The sequence below is a fragment of the Poecilia reticulata genome, chromosome 2 (genome assembly GCF_904066995.2).
Source record: "Poecilia reticulata chromosome 2, P_reticulata-male-v2, whole genome shotgun sequence".
Taxonomy (NCBI): Eukaryota; Metazoa; Chordata; class Actinopteri; order Cyprinodontiformes; family Poeciliidae; genus Poecilia; species Poecilia reticulata.
Window position 1 is genome coordinate 9,902,139 of NC_088831.1, and position 19,014 is coordinate 9,921,152.

Here is a 19,014-nt window from a genome sequence, read left to right on the forward strand (position 1 = left end):
TTCAGTCCATTAAGATATTAGGTTTGCTGGCTTTATATTTGTTTTGTGGCAATAAACTTCTTCCATTTATCAGTTCCTTTTGGTTTAATACATAAAAATTATCCACACTCCTCAGCCAGCTGCCTCATGAGCTGGATTTGGGTTTGACTGAGCAAATGAACACAAACAACATATTTGGTAATTTTGCAACAAGCATCCAACTATTTAGGTTTGAAATTAAATGCTCTGTGGTTTTTATTTTTGTGACCCATCAACATTCATCAACACACACTGACTTGATCTGGTTGTCAGGTAGTATTGCACCTTCATATTTCAGCTTGACAAACTGCAGTTTCTTTTAGTTTGGATGCCTTTATTTCATTATTTGAAAAAAAATATGTACTTGCATATCCTTAAAACTTAACTGCATCAAAAGACCAACACTACATCTCATCAATCTTTGCTCGATTCCGATTGGTTGCTTTGACATCAAAGCCGATTAAAAAGTGAAGTAAAATGATGCCGTCTTCGTTTTACAAGCGCAGTAACCACCAGAGCCACAAGATGGCCGCGTCCCTATGAACTCCACGCCTCAGTGAGTGCAAATGTCTTTGTCAGAGCAATGTCTTCTGAAGACATCACCAGCAGCAAACGGCTTGAAGACACTGCACTCTAGATGGCTTTTACTCAACGCAGAGCAATAAATTATTTTCCAGCACATTTGCTTCCAAACAGCCACTGAAGACACCAGGGCTTCCCCCCTCGGTGGTGAATCCGGCAGCCCACCGAGGCCCCTCGTACTCCATGCACAGATCCTGGGAAACTGAGCATATGGGAGCCTGAGCGCTCAGCTGGGATATGTGCATCAGCATGTACACACAAGGCTGGCCGGGCTTGACAATGCGTAATGCATTCGTCATGCCAGCCGGGCCAAGCAGGCATGGAGGGTCTTTCTTCCTAATCGAGCCCCACAAGGTGATTTGATAATACAGATGGGAGCTGTCAGGCTTTTCTGGAAAACAAGACGATGAAGGGGAAGAAGAGGAGGATGGGAACACACGGAGGATGACAAAGAAATCAAATGTGCTCCATGGATGAAAGTTTCTCCTGGATGGGTGTAAAATTAAGATGAAGATGTATAGGTGGATGTTTCATTCTCTGAACATATAGGAAAGAGGTTGATTTCTTTTGAAGAGCATTTTCGACGACGACAACGAGTCATCCGATAAAGAAAATAATTGCTATAATTATCATTATATGATGACACATGAAGCGGAGCTGAAATGCTTTATGTCCACAAGCAGATGCTAAAAACCCTGGACGGAGGTGTTTCCTGTCTAGAAATCTATCTATCCGTAAAGCACATCATCTGGGGATAAACACTGCCATCATCTGCACTGATAAGCTATTGTGGGGTATATTTAGGTTTATCCCCTTAAGGTTGTCCCAGTTTCCATATGTGCCAATGTGCTTTTGCTATAAAAGATCAGCTTTGCACCACATGTTTCCATTTCAGTGGTCTTTCAGATGCATTCACCCCAATTTCTAAGGTGAATGGGTCTCAGAGGAGGGATGCTGGCTCTCTATAATCCCCAGGTTTTCTCCAAGCTGTATTCAAAGCTGCCCAAATCGGTGAGCACTGCTTATCTGTCTGTTTCTGGGCTGGCTGCTTGTCCAGGGGTTTTCCCCGCACATGTTTAAACACGTCCGGGCTGCCCTGGAGGAACAATGCATACATGCCCGAAAATATTTTCACAATTTATACGTTGTAATTATGCATTGTTCGAAATGCTGCCAGTGCCAGGGCTTTCCAAATGACTTTGAGCCTGAACTTGGGTTTGTTGCCAAACAGTGTTTGGCACTGGAGATGCTAGTTAGCTACTGACCAATAAATCTAGTAGGAATATAACTGGCTCCAATCTGTTTTCATAGGGATGTTACATCATTGACAAAGTTATGGTTGAACTGTTTAAAAAGCAGAGCTAAATTAACCCCAGTAAGCTGTTCAGTTATGAAACTTCACATCTTAATCTCAGTAGAAGTCGTTGTAGCAAACAGAACTTTCATTAGCGCCACTTGTGAAAATGAGGAATATATTACCTCATTTTGATCCTTTTTCTTGTTTTCAAAAATAAAAAAGTATCAATCTTAATAGATTTTTTACAAAGAAAGCAGATTCACGTTTTACATAGATCTCAAATTATAGATGTAGTTATAAGATGCTTCTCAGAAAAACACCAGTGCTGTGCCATGGTGCATAGCCCAGTCAGTGGAGCAGAACATTCAGCTGGAATTGAACCAACACCTCACAGCAAGCCTTCACCGACAGACCCCCAGGGTTACGGCCAGCTGATGTGCACATGCATTTCAGCTCCGCTAGCCATGACCTCACAGTAGAGAAAAAATAAAATAAAAATTACACAACTCCATGGATGCTGGTGATCCAATGATTTAAAAAAAATCCTGAGGCTTCAATTACTAACGCAGAGCTACTGAAATGACACCAATTCAGGTTATTAATACATCATGTTGCTCATTCTGTGACATGCAATCTGCCATCTGGTTTGTGCTCAAGGCGCCGCTGCATGTACACTTAGATGTGCTCAAAAGACTGCAATCTTAGAAGTTGTCTACAAACAAGGGAAAAAAGGAGAAAGTTGAGCCTCAAGACACTCATTAATAGATAAGCTCGTGTGACAGTTTTACGAATTTCTCACCCTTGGGTCCGATTCATTTACTAAAGAAACCTCAAGGCAAAAAGTTTCTATCAAACCTTTCCCGACCCTCGCAATTACTTGACGGCTTCATCCCAGATGGCTTCATTCCAGATGTCTGGCTGATAAATGATTAGATTGGAAATCAATTGGTTATGATGATGATAGCCAAATGCTCACCTGTTTTCTCCAGTTATGTTCTCAAAGTGACTTGTGAGTCTGAATGACTATTTTTGTGATCCAGGTTGGATTTCATTTGTAGTCTGATGGGGAATCATTTGGTTTCAGGCTTAAAAATTCTCTTTTCGTTATGTTTTTGTATTGAAAATTACAGGAATCTTAAGGAAACGACACCATTTCTGGAGAAATATGGAGACATATCTTTAAATCAATGGACTTAAGTAGTGCAAATATGAAAAATCTGCAACAGACCAATTAATACAATTATATTTGTCTGAAATTAATGTTCACACCCCTAAAAGTATTTAGGTTTTGGTTATCAGTAGTTATACATTCACATTCATGCTCTTATTTTGAAAACTGTTTATGCAGCAGTTCTGTTTTCTTTCTTAATATTGAAAGTTCAATGCTCTATACACGTGCTAAACACTACCATCAAATAGAAATTACAATATTTAAATTGTAATCCATCATCCAGTTTAAGTGTTTAGCATTCTATTATCGAGCAGTTGCAATACAATCTGGTAATCGCTTGCATCCATCTTGTAGCAGTGTTGCGTAGTGATGTGTAAGGTGTCAGAGTTTTGACTGTCATGCTGCAGAATCTGTTTGACTTGACACGGCCTGCCAGCTAATAGAGACGCTACAGCAGAGGGTGTGTAAAGAGGCCATGCTGGAGTGTGTTGCATCCAACGCTGGGTACCGTCATCAAGCTATTGAAATGCAAGAGAGATGCCTATTAAGACTGGGGTTTAGTTTTATCTCTCCTGCTCCATTCCTTGCAGTGAAGAACTAGAACTTCCATTAGATGTTATATGTGGAAGAAAAAACATCTAGAATCACAACATAACGGACTTTTAATGTATGTTTAGGCACATTACAGCAGAGCCTAAATTAGGTGATGCATTAGTGAAGCAAACACTTAATTCCCAAAAGATGCAGTTTTAATAGGAACACTTTGTTTCAATAAGCAGAAGCCAGTATGTATGGGTTACACAGAAAAGCATGCACAGAGAATAATGCATGAATCATGGTGAATTTTTCATGAAAAGTTTGCTCTCCCGCCTCATACAAGCTCTCCCCTAAAGCATCTATGCATTCTGAAATGTCCGTCTGTCCTAACATGGCTCGTTTTCTGCTGTACCTTATTTCACATTCCTGCTTCAGAATAAACAAGTCAAATGCTCCTGCAGAGTAAATTTAGCCAAGATCCTTGGTGCTGACTGGAAATGCTATTACCTGCCATGGTAACTCTGGGAGTGCTTGAGGAATCAGAGCGCAGCTTCTCTGATTTTAGGAGTGTAAATCTTTCTTCTCGGGGTGGATTGATGGCTCTGCCTGCCTCCAAAAGGAAATGAACTGGCTTTATTAGCCAAGGTGACACTGAATGATGAAAAGCGTGGTTTTTAACTTGATTATTTATACTTCTGTTTTTTGGTTACATACAAGCCGCAGGATGGAAAGAGTGACAGCTATATATCACAAGGTATTAACACCCCGAGAACTTTTCTGGCTCAGAAGCACCAACCTTGACGACAGTCCAACACAAAACTTTGCATAGTTTTGAATCGGAGGGAAATTTAACATGGGTTTTGATTATTTTGAAACTTGATGCAAATGTTAAATGGTTAGAATAAATATCATTGCTACGTAATGTAGTTCATCACACAAAATATCAATAATATCCATTTAAGTTTGCTTAAAGGACACCGGATGCTCATGTTAACACCGTTTTTTTCCGTTGCAGAGAAACCGACCGTCATCGACGTGGGAATCTACGTCAACAGCATTGGACCCGTGTCGTCCATCGACATGGTGAGTCGGGTTTTCTCCATCCTCACGCCCGCAGGTTTTACTGCAGCCTGACTCCAGAGCCTCATCAAACATGAGCGCTGTCATTTCTCATGTTGCATTTGGAGGTCGTCTGTGCCGCCACAGATGTTTCCGTCGCAGTGCGAGCCAAGAAAGACAGGTGTGGGTTTTGGTTTGCTTGATCAGCTTGGATCAAGCCAGAAAAAAAAGAAAAACAACTAGCCAGTTTGGGTTTTTCTGCAGATATGAATATGTTTTCCAAAAAGTCCAGAATGCTGGATTAGAGGCATAGACAAAAGCAAATTGCTGAAAGTAAAAGCCTGATTTGCAACAATGGTAAAATAGCTGCTTCTCAAAGCATTAGGAGTTTGTTCAACAGCCTCTCGTTGATTATTATGCAAAAATCAGTTTCATCACTGTCAACACATTCAAGTAAGTTTAATTTTTCTCCAGATTACTCGTCCTCACAACGTAAGTGTATGACTTTGCAGATATTAGCTGAGCTAGATGTGATAAGGAATTAGCCAGATGTTGAGCTGCTACTATCGCTCGGCAACGTGGGGAAAAAAAAGCCTGACGACATGAGATCCTTTAAACCTGTCGTGAAGAGCTCTAAACTCATTAAAAACTAGGTATGCACCTGTTGGACTTAGCTGCTGAATACATTCAGATTTAATTTGATCAAGTGTTGTGTGCAACACCCCTCACATTTATTAAAAGATGCACAGATATGGAAGAAGCATTAAAATGAATTCATTTTTTATTGATTGAGACTGGAAAAGTCCTGCCTTGGATTTGATTGCTTTTCAGCTAGGCTAAGAAAAAAAAAGTTGTTTTAAATGATTCAGTATTTACAATTAATTAACTCAACAAAAAAACAATAGCACTACAACGGGAGACAACTTTGTAAAAGTATTACTAGCATTGCCAGTGAGTGTTGTAGCTAAATATTTAAAGGTGGGCTTCAAATTTAAGATTTCCAGCCGGACAAAGTCGTCCCTAATGGAGTGCTTTAACATGCAGCCATTGTGAGGAGGGACATTTAGGCATACTCCCAAAGTGAATTCAATTTGGGATGCAAAATGGTGGACTCCAACTCACAGTTCATTAACTTGATTTTCTACCCTGCACTCTGAGGAGCCAGCAGGCTCTCTGATAGACACTAAAATCTGCAGTCAGTGTAGATCTGGGTTTCTGGAACCCTTATTAAGATTACTGAACCGCTGCAGAAAACGGCCTCTGTTCGACTCCCTTTTCTTTTTTTTTTTCTTGGCTGTCCCGCTTGTCAGGGTTTGTGCTTCCCGTGGTGGAAACAAGTGCAGCTGATTATTAAAGCACCCAAAAAAAATAAAAAATAAAAAATCTGAGGCAGCAGCAAACACAAGAGGAAACTTGGTCAGAAAAGTCTGCTTTGTATCCTGATACCAGAGAGAAAAATGTTACACAAGCTTCATAACAGAAAACTCTGCACAACTGAGACATAACTGCAGCTCTGTTGCAATCAAGTCCAGGACAGGAGATCATCTCTGCCAGCAACAAAAACCCTATATGACTCCTCATAGGAACTGTTTGTTCTTATATTGTATTTTTCCCCATAGTTTATACTCTGCAATAACCCACCCTCCCTTTGGGTTTAATAAAGTATTATACAGTTCAACAAAGCTGTGAAAAGCATTACATTATTCTGACTGCATCATTAGGAAATATTTATATTTTCAGCTATTTAAATCTTCTTTGCAAGAGGGGATATTAAGTTTTATTAAGTATGAACTGGTTGCTTCAAGTTTTAAAGAAAAAAAACTTTAAAAGATGGTAACCAAACACATCCACACTGCTTTAACTAACATCAGTTTAAAAAATATAGGGAAAAGGAAACAAAGATGGGAAAGTAAGGTGTATTGTGTAACTAATGATTAAGATCAAACAATCAAACAGTTTAGCAAAAAGTGAATTATGTCCATGTCTAGTGGATGTGAAGAAATGGTAGCATGTTAAAAAAATAATAGAACATTTCTCCTTTTAGTTGCATTTATACATTCAACCTTGCATCAATCACAAATCTGGTCATTTTGAATCAGATCAGGTTCCCCGAGTCTTAAAAGATAACGAGCAATTATGATGTTTAAATATAATTCCTGGAAGGTCTCACAAGCATCCAGCTTTTTTCTAAGAGTCGTTATGACATTTTACGGATAAACTTTTCCCACTGCAGTATTTAGTCTGACACAGAGCAGCAAAGCCACCACATATTCCGACTATGATGCTGTTAGGATCAAAAGCTTCTGAGCCAACTAATTAGGGCTTAGTTTCCACCTTTTCCTTTCATTAAATGTTCATATGACAGGCGCAATGCAAGTTGCATCAATCAGTGTGTCACATCATCTTTAGCCACTTAATGTTCAAAGCACATCCATATAGGGCGTTTAAAAATGAATATGCATTCCAATGGAGAAACATAACCAAAACGTCAATATTCTGCCCTCTTTAAATTATGTTCATTAAATGTCTTAGGTTTAAACTCCAGCAGTTTGACATCTCCAGAACTGATACCAAGGAAACCAGTTTTTTGACCTATTTACAGTAGCTTGTAAACCTTTTTATGACCCTGAACTGTTTCACATTTTGTCACGTTACACTCATAACGTGAAAAACGGGGGAGACCAACTCAAAGTAAAGTTGTAGCCTAGCCCCAATCGCAGAAGGGATTAAAAATTATTCTAACCATCTTCCTGTCAGTCTTTCATAAAGACGAGAATGTGGCGCAGATGACGAATAAAAATAATCCTGTCAATGGATTGGTCGATCTCTGTTACTCCTCCAGTTACAACAGATCTTCAACACAACACAGTATGTCCCAGACTTGTTTTTTAATATTGTTTGAAAACTCTGAATATCCATATTTAGTTTCTACAAAACTGGACATCGACAGTCTACACCTCATTCAAACATGAGAGCTGTAACCTAAAGCCTCCCGCTGCCTGTAGTGGGTCAGTGGGGCATGACTGCATTGTGGAGCTCAGAGCTCCCGTCCATGAAGGAACAGAGTCCCGCTGCGACATCCCGATTATTTTCCCCCTGTGTAAGCACTGATTGGCTCTACGGTGCCAGTGTATGCCGATCAGTGAGACGTGAATCCCCAGCCGCCTCCAGATTTGACTGGAGTGGAATTAGCGCCACGTCACAAATGGTTTCCCCTCCCCTTTTCCAGTTCTCTCTGCGTCAGTTTTGTTTGGGAGATATTTCAGCAAGAGCAAGAACAAGAAGTATCCTCTGACTGGATTGGCCTGGTTTCCCTCTTTGCTTTCTGAAGCTCAACATTTACACTCCGCCGCGCTCCGAGTCCGATCCATCAAGAGTAGCGAGATCTCCGTTTTACATGTTCACTCGCTCCTCGGGCTTGAATGAGAGTTCCACATGAAAAACCAGGTCAGTTCCCCAAGGGTGTATTAGATTCATGATCCATATTGATACACACATACACGCACTCGCACACAATCTCAGGAAATACAATGACACAGCTCCGCAAACAACCAAACTCCAGGAAGCTTCTCATCTACCATTGTGCAAAACACATTATCTTTCTTCATTTGGTGCGGTGGTAATGGGTGCTGGCTGGGGCGATGCAACGGCAAATGAAGCCGATGGTAATTTAGGACGTACTGTGATGAATGGTGGAGTGATTAACCAGCATTAGCAGCTTTAAAACTGGGAGAAAGTGCTCAGTTTCTCTAGCTGGCGCTGGGAGAGCCTGATAACAGACAGCAAATTAACTGACAAAGATGCACTCTGACCTCCACACCACATTGTTGACGGCCATTGATTGGTTGATTAATACTAAGATGCTACCCAATCAATGAAATCGTCATGGCTGCCTTTTTTGTCCAACAAAAGGCAGGATGTTTTACAGTTGTGTCCAAAGGTTTGGTCAAAACGTCTGATTCCAAACACACAAAGATGTTGTAAGCACAGCACCTTAAACTCGAAAGCAAAACATGAACGAAACCAAATTAACTTCCAGCGGGGACCACTGGTGATCGAACCTTTTTATCATACGAGCCAAAATTGTTGAGTCAAAACTACTTGAGTTTACTTGAGTCTAAAATGTACTACTTTTTTTTTTTTTTTTTTACCTGGTAGACTATAAACTAAACATGCAACATTTAAATTAACCGGTACAGGAAACGGTACATTTTCTGAATTATCAATCTGTAATCTTTCAAATAAATTTCCCGACGATATGATTTTCTTGGAGTAACCCTCCAAGTTGTCCTTCAATGTGTTTGCTTCCACTCTTCAAGAAAAAAAAACAACAGATGTGATCAGTTTTCTCAAGTCTGCTAATCTGTAAAACCTGCTCTATAGCTAATGGCCGCCAGTCGAAGACAAACTATTCCTTTAAAACAGCTCATAGCACTTTACCACCTAAATCTGACTTAATGTCAGAGAAAAAAAAATCTGTGTGGAAATGGATAGCTGCTATTAGAACTCCTCTGGTAGGTAGCTGGGTCACAGCTAATCTTTAGTGCATTCAGAAGAAACAAAAACAGGAGAAATCAATCCTCAAGCAGAGATGCTGGAAATTGCTCAAGAGACTGAACCACTGGAGGCTAAACCTGTCATGATCTTACCATGTGCTCCATCTTTATTCAGTGCTCTTCTCCAGCAGCAAATGGAGGATTTAATGATGTAAATCTGTGCAACGACCCATCTTCTCAGAGGTGAAATGGATTGCAATTAAAGGCGATGGTGGCTGGGGAACATTAGAGCTAAAACTGCGGTGGCTGGACGCATGGAGTGCAGGTAAAACCTGTTGGCTTTATAACCCGTACGAACCGATTCACCAGTGCAGCATAAAGCTAGCAAATAACTGGAGTCAACAGTTTGTGAAGATAAGAAATAAAATAACTCGGGCTTGGATTGGATTGAGACCATCTATGAATATATAAGTCTTGACACAGATTCTCAACTAGATTTAGGTCTTCACTTTGACTAGACCATACCAACAAATATGGTTTCCAATCTAGAATTGTTTTACAATATTGGAACCAATGTAGATTTTAGGCCCTTTATAAACTCTGGTATCTAAGAATAGGGGTATTGGATTGAGATCACACACTGAATTGTATGTGTGAATTGCTTGTGTTCATTCACTACAACCACAGAAGAGAAATATTTTAATTACAACACTCACTACAACTTTGATTTTTTTTTTTTCTTCAGAAAGTCTGAGTTGCTAACAGATTTCACAATATTGCAGCAACGATGTGGAAATGAAGAGGGTCAATTTAGAACTGCTTTTAGTTTTGGTCTGTTTAAATTACTTTCAAGTTATGAAGACTGACTTGTCCAGTCCAGACAGCTGTGTACATAAATGCAGATAAATGTTGACATAAATAATCTCTGAAAATCTGTCATTATTTGACAGATGCAATATTTAAAAGCCACGGATATGAGTGTGTTTGTTTGGACTGAGACAAAAAGCGCCACTCTGCACATGAAGATGAAGTTGTTGGAGTATGAGCTTTATGTCATTCCTTCATGCTTCAGTGTTTGAGTCTCAAGTACAAGTCGCGTGTGAGTGATTCCAGACTGTATTTTTTTCGTTATCCTCTCTGCTCAGATCACATCATTGAGATCCCTCTTCTTTCCTCCTCCTTCCATTTTGTGCTCCTAGTGGAGGCTTCAGAGTTCATCCTTCCTTTCCTTGTTGTCACAAATCCTCACCGTTCGGGTCCGAGATCAAGGTTGCCCTTCGCTGAGATGAGCCGGCAAAATTAGCCGACGCTCCAGTCCTCGACTTTATCGACGGCGAACACATTTATTGCGCCGTGATTAAAAGAAAAAAGAAAAAAAAACGAGAAAGACGAGGGACAGTGACTCAGATGGAGAGGACAGATTATTAGTCCCACTGGCACACCATCAGTCCAGCACAGTTCTGTCATTCTGGCACAGAAACCCTCTGTTCATCAGCCTGAGCATATCCAAGATGTTATTACTGACCCACAGCAGAAAGCGGGTCACAACAATGCAGTGCAGCCAGGTTTATAGCATGTTGTCATCAGGCGCTGACAATTCAGGCTTTTATTTCGTTGTTTTTTTATTCGGTTTGAAGGTCGTCGCGAAGAAATATGAGAGGTAATCAGCTGTGTAATTATTTTATAGAGTGAGTTTAGAACAGCAAAAACTTAGATTTTGTTTTTAATTTAATTTATCATTTATTCCTAATAAATAACTGTTTCCGCTAATTAACTCATTATGTATGAAAATGACACATTAGTAAATGAAATTGGGATCAGACAGAACTATTTTGATAGTTTTGTTCAATTCAACCTCAGGTAAACTGGACATCGCTTTTTGACTAGTCTAGTCAAAGTCTGGACTTTGATGCTAATGCTATGGAGAGCTGGTTTTATAATTGAAAATTAATGTAGCAATTTACTGTTTTGAAGAGATTTTTCTCTCATGATGCAGGTTTTCAGTGTTCAGATTATTCTCATCCAATGTTAGAAGCTGGTTAAGATTAGATCATTATATCCTTTCCTTAAAACTCTAAAACTGGAAAAAGCGAATGCATCATGCATAATATTAATATATTTTTGTAAGCGTTTTTGCATTGTTAGCCAATTATCAAAAGATTCATCACTGGGATCGGAAGAATATACACCTAAGTCAGCATCGTAAGAGCCTTTGTTAAATTTCAATTTACTGTGGCAATTAAGAACTGGTAATTTGAATGACTGATCTACATTTCAGATTCCAAGAACAAAGCCGATGTTTATCTTACGTTTCTGTTCCACGAGGAGACATTACCTGGATCTAATTTTAGCAGACACATTGAGCTCCTTCCATTTCAGTCAGATCTGATTTGATGCTTTATACCCTGCGGCTGTGCTTACACGATCGAGGCCGATAAAACAGGTGTGTTTTTGCATAAAAGCTCCCTCAACACAGGCAAACACTAAATCAGTCGACCAACTTGAATGTCCCCTTTGAATTATTGAGTTTGGCTGTGAATGAAAGCTGGATGCTTGACTTGCGGATTCTTATTTTTGTTCGATTCATCTGTTGAACCTTTGGTGTCCCATGAAACCTTTTTTTTTTTTTTTCTCTTTTGCTCTCCTCCCGAATGGAAGAAACGGCGAATCCTCCAGCCGCAGTAAAACTTACTGAATAATTAAGTCCGTGGAGATTGAAGGACTTCCTGACCCTCTGAAAACACTGAAGGAGCTATTTTTGAAACAGGGACACACACACAGGTTCACTTAGACTCACATTTGAATGTAGCCATCCATCTGCCTTTGATAAACACACATGTGCAGCGAACACACATCAAAGGCTCCAACGGTCTTCTGAGGAGAGTCTTGGAGCTAGAAAGGAACATTGTGTTTTACTCCATCTCTGCTCATTTTTATGCACTGTTGATGTTTTCTTCACTTATTTGAGCCAACTTGCTGGTATAATAATCCACATAACTGTCACTGTGATGATATAGTCTGTATTGCTGTGAGTCACAAGGTTTAACAATTTATCAAAGGTTTTACCTTTTGAGAGGAAATGTACATGAAACGCACTCGGTGTTAAAAATACACTAATGTATAAATATAGATGTAGCGACTTTGCTGGAAAATGAAAATACCTGATCTCAAATCTGCCTTAGTTTGATTTATGTCACAGAATAAAAATAGCAAAACTTGGTCTTTTTATAGAGGTGCTTAAACTTGCTGATTACCAGTTAATCAAGTATGTTTGATTAGCAGCACCTGGCTGCTACTTACCTTAATTTATCTCAAAATAGTTAAAGTAAAAGTTCTTCACATGGTAATTTAGCATTTTGAGTTGGTTTCTAAGACTAAAATCTTGAAACTGCATGTATCATTTAGAAAACATCCATTTTATATTATTGATCAACTGTGTACAACAATAGAGTAAGACTTACAAAAATCTGGCAAATAATCTTCATAAGCCTGAAAGAGCTAAATAAATGCTAAGAGTTGTTCTAAAAGCAGCTCTTTCTCTAGCCTACAGAGCATTATATTCATCACTGCAGCACTGCTATCGATAGCATTTTGCAGGAATCTCTGCTTGTGAAAATCGTGGTGTCTCTGCTACTTTTATTGGGTAAACTTTCTGTTGCCATATCGATCAGCCACCAGGGAGAACGGAGCCGGGAGTTCGGTACAACTTCAAGCCACGACTCGTATTGCTCTAATGTTGGCTTATTAGTCCTTAATGCTACAGTCTACAGACAGACTGAGCTGTAGTGTTGATTTTTAGACTAGATTAGCAGCCATAGTGGTATCTCACCAACTGCCTGGGTTATTGACTTTCTGACAGACTACAGTTTGTGCAACTGTCTGATAGAGAGGTCCACAGCAGCAGCAGCACAGCGATGAGGGATGGTATTCTCATCTTTTCTCTGCCAGCATATCTTTGAGTTCCGTCTTCAGAAAAGCTCAGATGGCTCTGCAGTTGTGGGTGTGTGCTGCTAGCAAGGCAGGACATTTAGGAAACTGAGCTTTTTGATTGCTAGCTCTGGGTGCTAGTTGTAGATTTCAGGAATATGAGTTAAAGAAATTTAAAAAACAATTTTCTGATCATCATTCAAACTTTATGGAAGTTTGTTGTTGACCATTTTTATTTTGGTGTCATTTATTTTTCTTCACTTTTGCAGTAGAGCAGGTGACTCGTAAAAACTGAACAAACAAGAGGTCAAGTCAAGGTTATTTGTATTGCACTCTAAACAGAGGCTCAACTCAATTTAAAGGAACTCAGTGTTTCATCTGTTTTTCTGTTTTCTGGAAGTTTGTTCACTGGAATGTTATCACTGTATAATCTATTAAACCTACAAAATTACTCTGCATATATAATCAGTGTTGAGTTGTAGTTTTCATTTGGTTTCTAGATTATATCACATCTTTTTCACCAAAGGACACAGACCAGGTTTTATGCCTCATTCCATCATTGTATTTCTATGCATCTTTTGCTGTTGTAAATGTGATCTGCAGCTAAGCCAGGCCAAATGTAGTAAATATGTTTATTTTTCTCATGGTCGTTCATGCAAACTACTCAAGCTTCAGTCACCGCATTCTGCAAGATCCTTGGAGAGGCTGACACGACAATTGTATTTTCAATTGAACTCGGCTCATAAATATTTTACCTTACTCGTATTGTGTTTATCGTTGAAAATTAAGCCCAATGGGGTCAGTTGGTCAAGTGCAGAGAAAGGGATGAGGATTTCTGCAAAAATACATTTCTGTCACTATATTATGTCATCCCATCAAAGGGTAACAGGTGTGTTGGCTGTGAGAGTCAATTCTGGTTGTTTGGCGTCTGAGGCTCAGGTGAATAGGTGGAAGGAGTCAGAACAGTGAGTGACAGGAGACACGGTCCGATTATAACAATAAATGGGTCTGAGGAAACAACTGTGACACTCAAACAGCTGAAAGGTCTCCCAGAGGGCTCCGACACTTGAGGCTAACTCTCAAATTTCCTGCACTTCAATTTTAGTCCAACCGAACTCAACAATTTTGGAGAGCACATTTACTCGATAAAAAATGTCCATGACAGAAAAATGACTGTCAAAAATCAGCACAGCCATCTCAGTGGACTTTCTTAATGAGGCTGCCTCAATATTCCTGATGCTGAATTTTTACATCAGTGAAGAGAGTCAATCAATTGTTGACAGTAATGAGTTTTCAAGACCGCCACAAGGTCCCTTTATTTATCAGATGATACTTTACACCCACAAGGACTATTATATAAGCCACTTGGATGTTTCTTAAGGGCCACTTGATTCTCTTCAGTGTTTATGAAGCTAACTTGTTATTTAGGCAAAATTGGGAAGCGAAACAAAAGGGGAAAAAAAAGTCATGCGAATGGTGTTTTCACTCAGATTTGATGAGATGCAACAGTGTGCGAGTTAACAGCAGGAGCACAGCGACGGCTCATGAATCAGAGAAAGCAGCTCGAGCAGAAGAGTCTTTGTCGTCGTGTACAACGGAGAGTTTCCCAGATGTCACACGTCACTTTAAAGTGCTCTTTAATGTAGTCCCAGTACGTGGGTGTACATGTGAAATTTTCCCTTTGCGGAGTTTTTTTTTTCTTCTTTCTTTTTTTCTGTTCCATTTTTGACCTTCAGTGATGCTTTTCATTTTGGAACAAGGAAATCGAGGTTGAAAATTCATGAGAAAAGGTTATCTAATTGCAGCAGAGAAGGTCAGCTCTTAGGTTTTCTTTTTTTTCTAACAAGACGGACATTAAATGGTGTCAGGAAAAAGTGTGCTCAACAAGATTTTGAACTGGATGAAAAACTTCCATATTTTAGATTAATATTCAAATTAGCCTCACAAACTTGTTATTGGTGACCTTTTCAAAGAAGTGACTCGTACTTCAGGTAGAGTACGCTTTGAACTCGCTTTTCTCGCAACTTTTTTGCAATTTGTGCGGTGCTTTTTTAATGCCATTAACTTCAGTCAGCTCCAGTGTTCACTAAAAATGCTCCAAGGACAAAATACACGAAAGGAGTTCTTGGTGGTTTCTGGTTAAAACCAGATTCATAAATCTCTCCACAATTACAGACTCCACTCTTTAATTGCACAAGTTATTTAGTAAGAAAAAAAGTTAAATGAACAGGTTTACGTACTTAAATGGTCAATATTGTGATGAAAGGGGTATTTTTTTAATGGCTGACCAAGCTTATTTTGACATCTTACAACCTCTTATTTTAATTTCCTTTTCTTCTTACCCAATAACCATTAAGATGACAGTTCAATGCTCTTCTGACCATATCGATAGTCGTATATATTTATCAATTTCTTAAAAAAATCTTACTCTTTAAGCATCTTAGTGTGATTAAATCTTCACTGGCACAGACAAAGCCACCTGCATATTGCAGCATGAGCTGAAAACTATTGTTTATTGGCACAACATTTGAAAAGCCTTAAACTTTAAAGCGTGTGTAGTGTGTGTAGTGCTAACTAAACATTTTATGATGATGGCAATATGGTATTAGTATATATTTCTAATACCTAAATGGGGAGAATATACAGAGTAGTTACACTTTTAGTAAATGTACCTCTATATGGACAGCACTGACTGAGAGGCATGTCTAAAATAAGAACCGCCCAGACTCTGACAGAGATGCTTTGCATATTTATACTTAATGTGTTTGTGAAGTGTAAGCAGTTCTATTTGTTGCCTTTTTGAGTCGTGTCAAGTCTTTGGGACTCTGGTTTTTATCTCGACATCCAGCTGTAGAGCCGGGTAGGAAGGAGTAGCTTTCAGGATCCCCAGGAAAAAAAAAAGCTTTTCAAAAACTAATTACTTGGACTTGCAGTTCATTATATCACAGTTTACAGCATGTCGTCGCTGCCGCTTAAAAGTGTACAGATTCAGATCGCGTCTCGATTAGTTGTGACTGTGCTGAGGTATTAAAAAATGACTGGCGATTATGAGAGTCAGCATGTATCGATTTGCTGACACAGGAATTATTTCAGCTTCACTAACTCATGTTTGTAGTTTCTTTCCTTTGCTTCTTTACACCTGAATCTTGAAATATAATGAAGGATTGTATTGTGAATTATTTAAACACCTTATTCAGTTTCATCACCCTCTGGTTCTTTTACAATTCCTCTATTTTTCACTCTTGTTTTCCACTCCCTTTTCCTTAAAAATCAATTTATACAGAAAATTAACATTTAAAGCAAGACTCTTTACCAGCGAACGAGTTGACTTAAGCTTTCACTGATTAAAGGACCATTTCTGAAGCCTTGGGAGAAAAAAAATCTTCAGGTAGATTGAAAAAGGGCTTAAAGCATCAACACAGTGGCTCAGATGCAGCGATATGCATGAATATGCATTTGTGATTACTATTTAGCTATAATATAGCTGCTGTTAACCTTATTTAAGACAAACGTGTTCGGCTAAGCAATACCCAATTAACGGAATGAGAAAAGAAATCAGGAAGTGGAAATATCCTCGACCCCAATCATAATTTAAAAAATCCAATTACATACGTAGAAGTGATCGGGTATAGGAGGTTACAGCTCCTAAATTTTAAATCGGCACTCTCTTTTTCAATTAGCAAAACCAGTGGTTTTATTAGAAATGATTAATTAAATCTAAATTGTCTTTGTGTTTTATATTCCAAACCCGTTTCTTAGTAGTTTTTGGGTTGCTTGTGTTAAGTTTAGAGCATGTTTAGACAAAGCGTCTATGCTTCTAGTATGCTTTCATGGGCAAAATCACAGAGAGAAGCAATTTGGTTAGTCCTGGATTTTTCTTTTTTAACAAAAAAAGAAAGATCCAGGTACACCAGGGTACACCAAAATGTACCTTGGTGCATTTTGTGCAGTAAACTGGAGATGGGTATATTCTTGTGCTCAAAAATGAATAGTGACTTTAAAGGTATTATTGACAAAGAATGTTTGAATAATTCATCCTATTTTCTGATTCATTTACGAATGAAAATCCAGAATATGTTGCATTCTTTAAAATTTCTACAAATTATTTAAATGTATTCTGTACAGAATAGCATAACATACTGCACTTTTATTCAGGAGACAAATACACAGGCATTTAAATGGAAAAGGATTGTGAAAAATTTAAGAGAAATCGGCAGCTTGGTGCTTTTAATCCAGTCTTTTATTCACAGACTGTGATTAGTCTCAGTACATCTATTAAACCCAAAGTTTTTGCAGTTTTCTTTAGGAAACAGGTGGGTGTTGACACAATGTTAGGAAGGAAAATCGACAATAATGATCTTAGAGAAACAAATGCTGCTGCCCATCAACCTGGGAAGGGTTATAATGACTCTGCTCTGTTTTACACCCATAATGCAAATTTAAATAATTTCACAAGACCTGATTCTTTTTACAAGCTGAAATATAATGCTTACCTTTCTGCAATTAAAGATCAGAAATCAGGAAACATTTTAGAGCTTCTGCTATTTTAACAAAAAAAGAGAACAGCTTTATAAGAATATTACATTCTGAAACCTTTTGAAATTCATCTCACAAACTGGCTTGCTCAATCTAATTAGCAAGATTGAACAAGGCTAACTAAGCTTTAGCAGGAGTGGTATTTTAATTAGTACATTTTGTACGACAATAGTAAATTGTATACATTATGAAAAGGTCACAAAACTCTCAACCACAAGTGATCATCGGAGACACCAAAATGCCCACCGCTTATTTTTTTCCCCCCACAGTCTGAGTGTTTTGCAAGGCAACATTTTCCAGCAGCCGATTAGTTTAAAGGCCTGAGCTAAGCACTTGTGAACTTCTAAGAGATGGGACATAATGGGAAAAAATAATGATTGATGCTGGGTGAGTTGGCCAGATCCTCAGGCCGTTGGATGCATTGTGCTGTGAGGTAGTCAGCCTTCAGCGATGCCAGATGCTGCTTAGCCGTAACAATCTGTTCTCAAGGAGTTTATAAAAGACATTAATGTTTATTATGCTACTTGGAAACAGCATGTAAAAACTCATTTTTTATTTCTTTTATACGGGCTGCATTGAGAAATTCTGAGCCATGAACCTGCTGGATTCAGTGTTTTGGAGAAATTTTAGTTTGCTTGCTCTTAACTAGTGGATCGGTTAGAAAGTTCAGCAACTTAAAAACAGCTAAAACTCTAAACCCCACTACCAGTTCTTAGAAACAATGCACTGAACATATTTCCAGTAAATTACTGGTAATAAACTGGTGCTTTTGTTTGTTTTAGCTTTTGGTTCCACTGACTCTGGAGCTGCTACTGTTAAATATCAGCACAAAGTCTCATGATGGGATTTTTAGGCTTTTTCAAAATGAAGCAAACAGATATTTACAATAAAAAACCCTCTAGATTACTGCTAATATAGGTTTTAAATTCAGCATCTGCCTACATTGGTAACAAAAAACAATAATTTTACAAGGGCAAAAATCTTTCTAGCTGCACAGCATCCAAAATCAAAGGGAGCAAACAGCAACGTCACACCCAATGAAATTATGATCTAAAGTCTATAACAAGAATAACTTTGACATGCTGCCCCCATTAGCAGCTCAGTATTAGAAAATGATATTTGGCCTACTTATTCATCCGTAAAGTGGATTAATAAAATGTTTTCCCGTTGCTGTGGCCACCTGTTAGCATATAAATTAGCATAACTGCTACCACTCCCCCAAAATCTGGATCCTCTCCATTGCCGCCACTATAAACAGCTCAGACATAAATAAACCATTTATCTTAGTTGAAGAAGCGCAGGTGATGGACTCGAGGTAAAAAACAGCCGGACATAATTTTTCATTTCACTTCCTATCCCCACAAATGGACTGAACAAACAAGCCAGCTATG

The 19,014-nt window shown here is 38.7% G+C and overlaps 1 protein-coding gene across 2 annotated transcripts in view; it reads left to right on the forward strand.

The window, feature by feature from the left end:
• The window catches only part of LOC103476105 (gamma-aminobutyric acid receptor subunit gamma-3-like), an 86,296-nt gene that overhangs the window by 22,573 nt on the left and 44,709 nt on the right, over nucleotides 1–19,014 (forward strand). For both annotated transcript variants that reach the window (XM_008428206.3, XM_081616962.1), the window contains one exon: nucleotides 4,621–4,688. In XM_008428206.3, coding sequence (XP_008426428.1) covers nucleotides 4,621–4,688 — 68 coding nt within the window. The remainder of the gene's footprint in view (nucleotides 1–4,620; nucleotides 4,689–19,014) is intronic.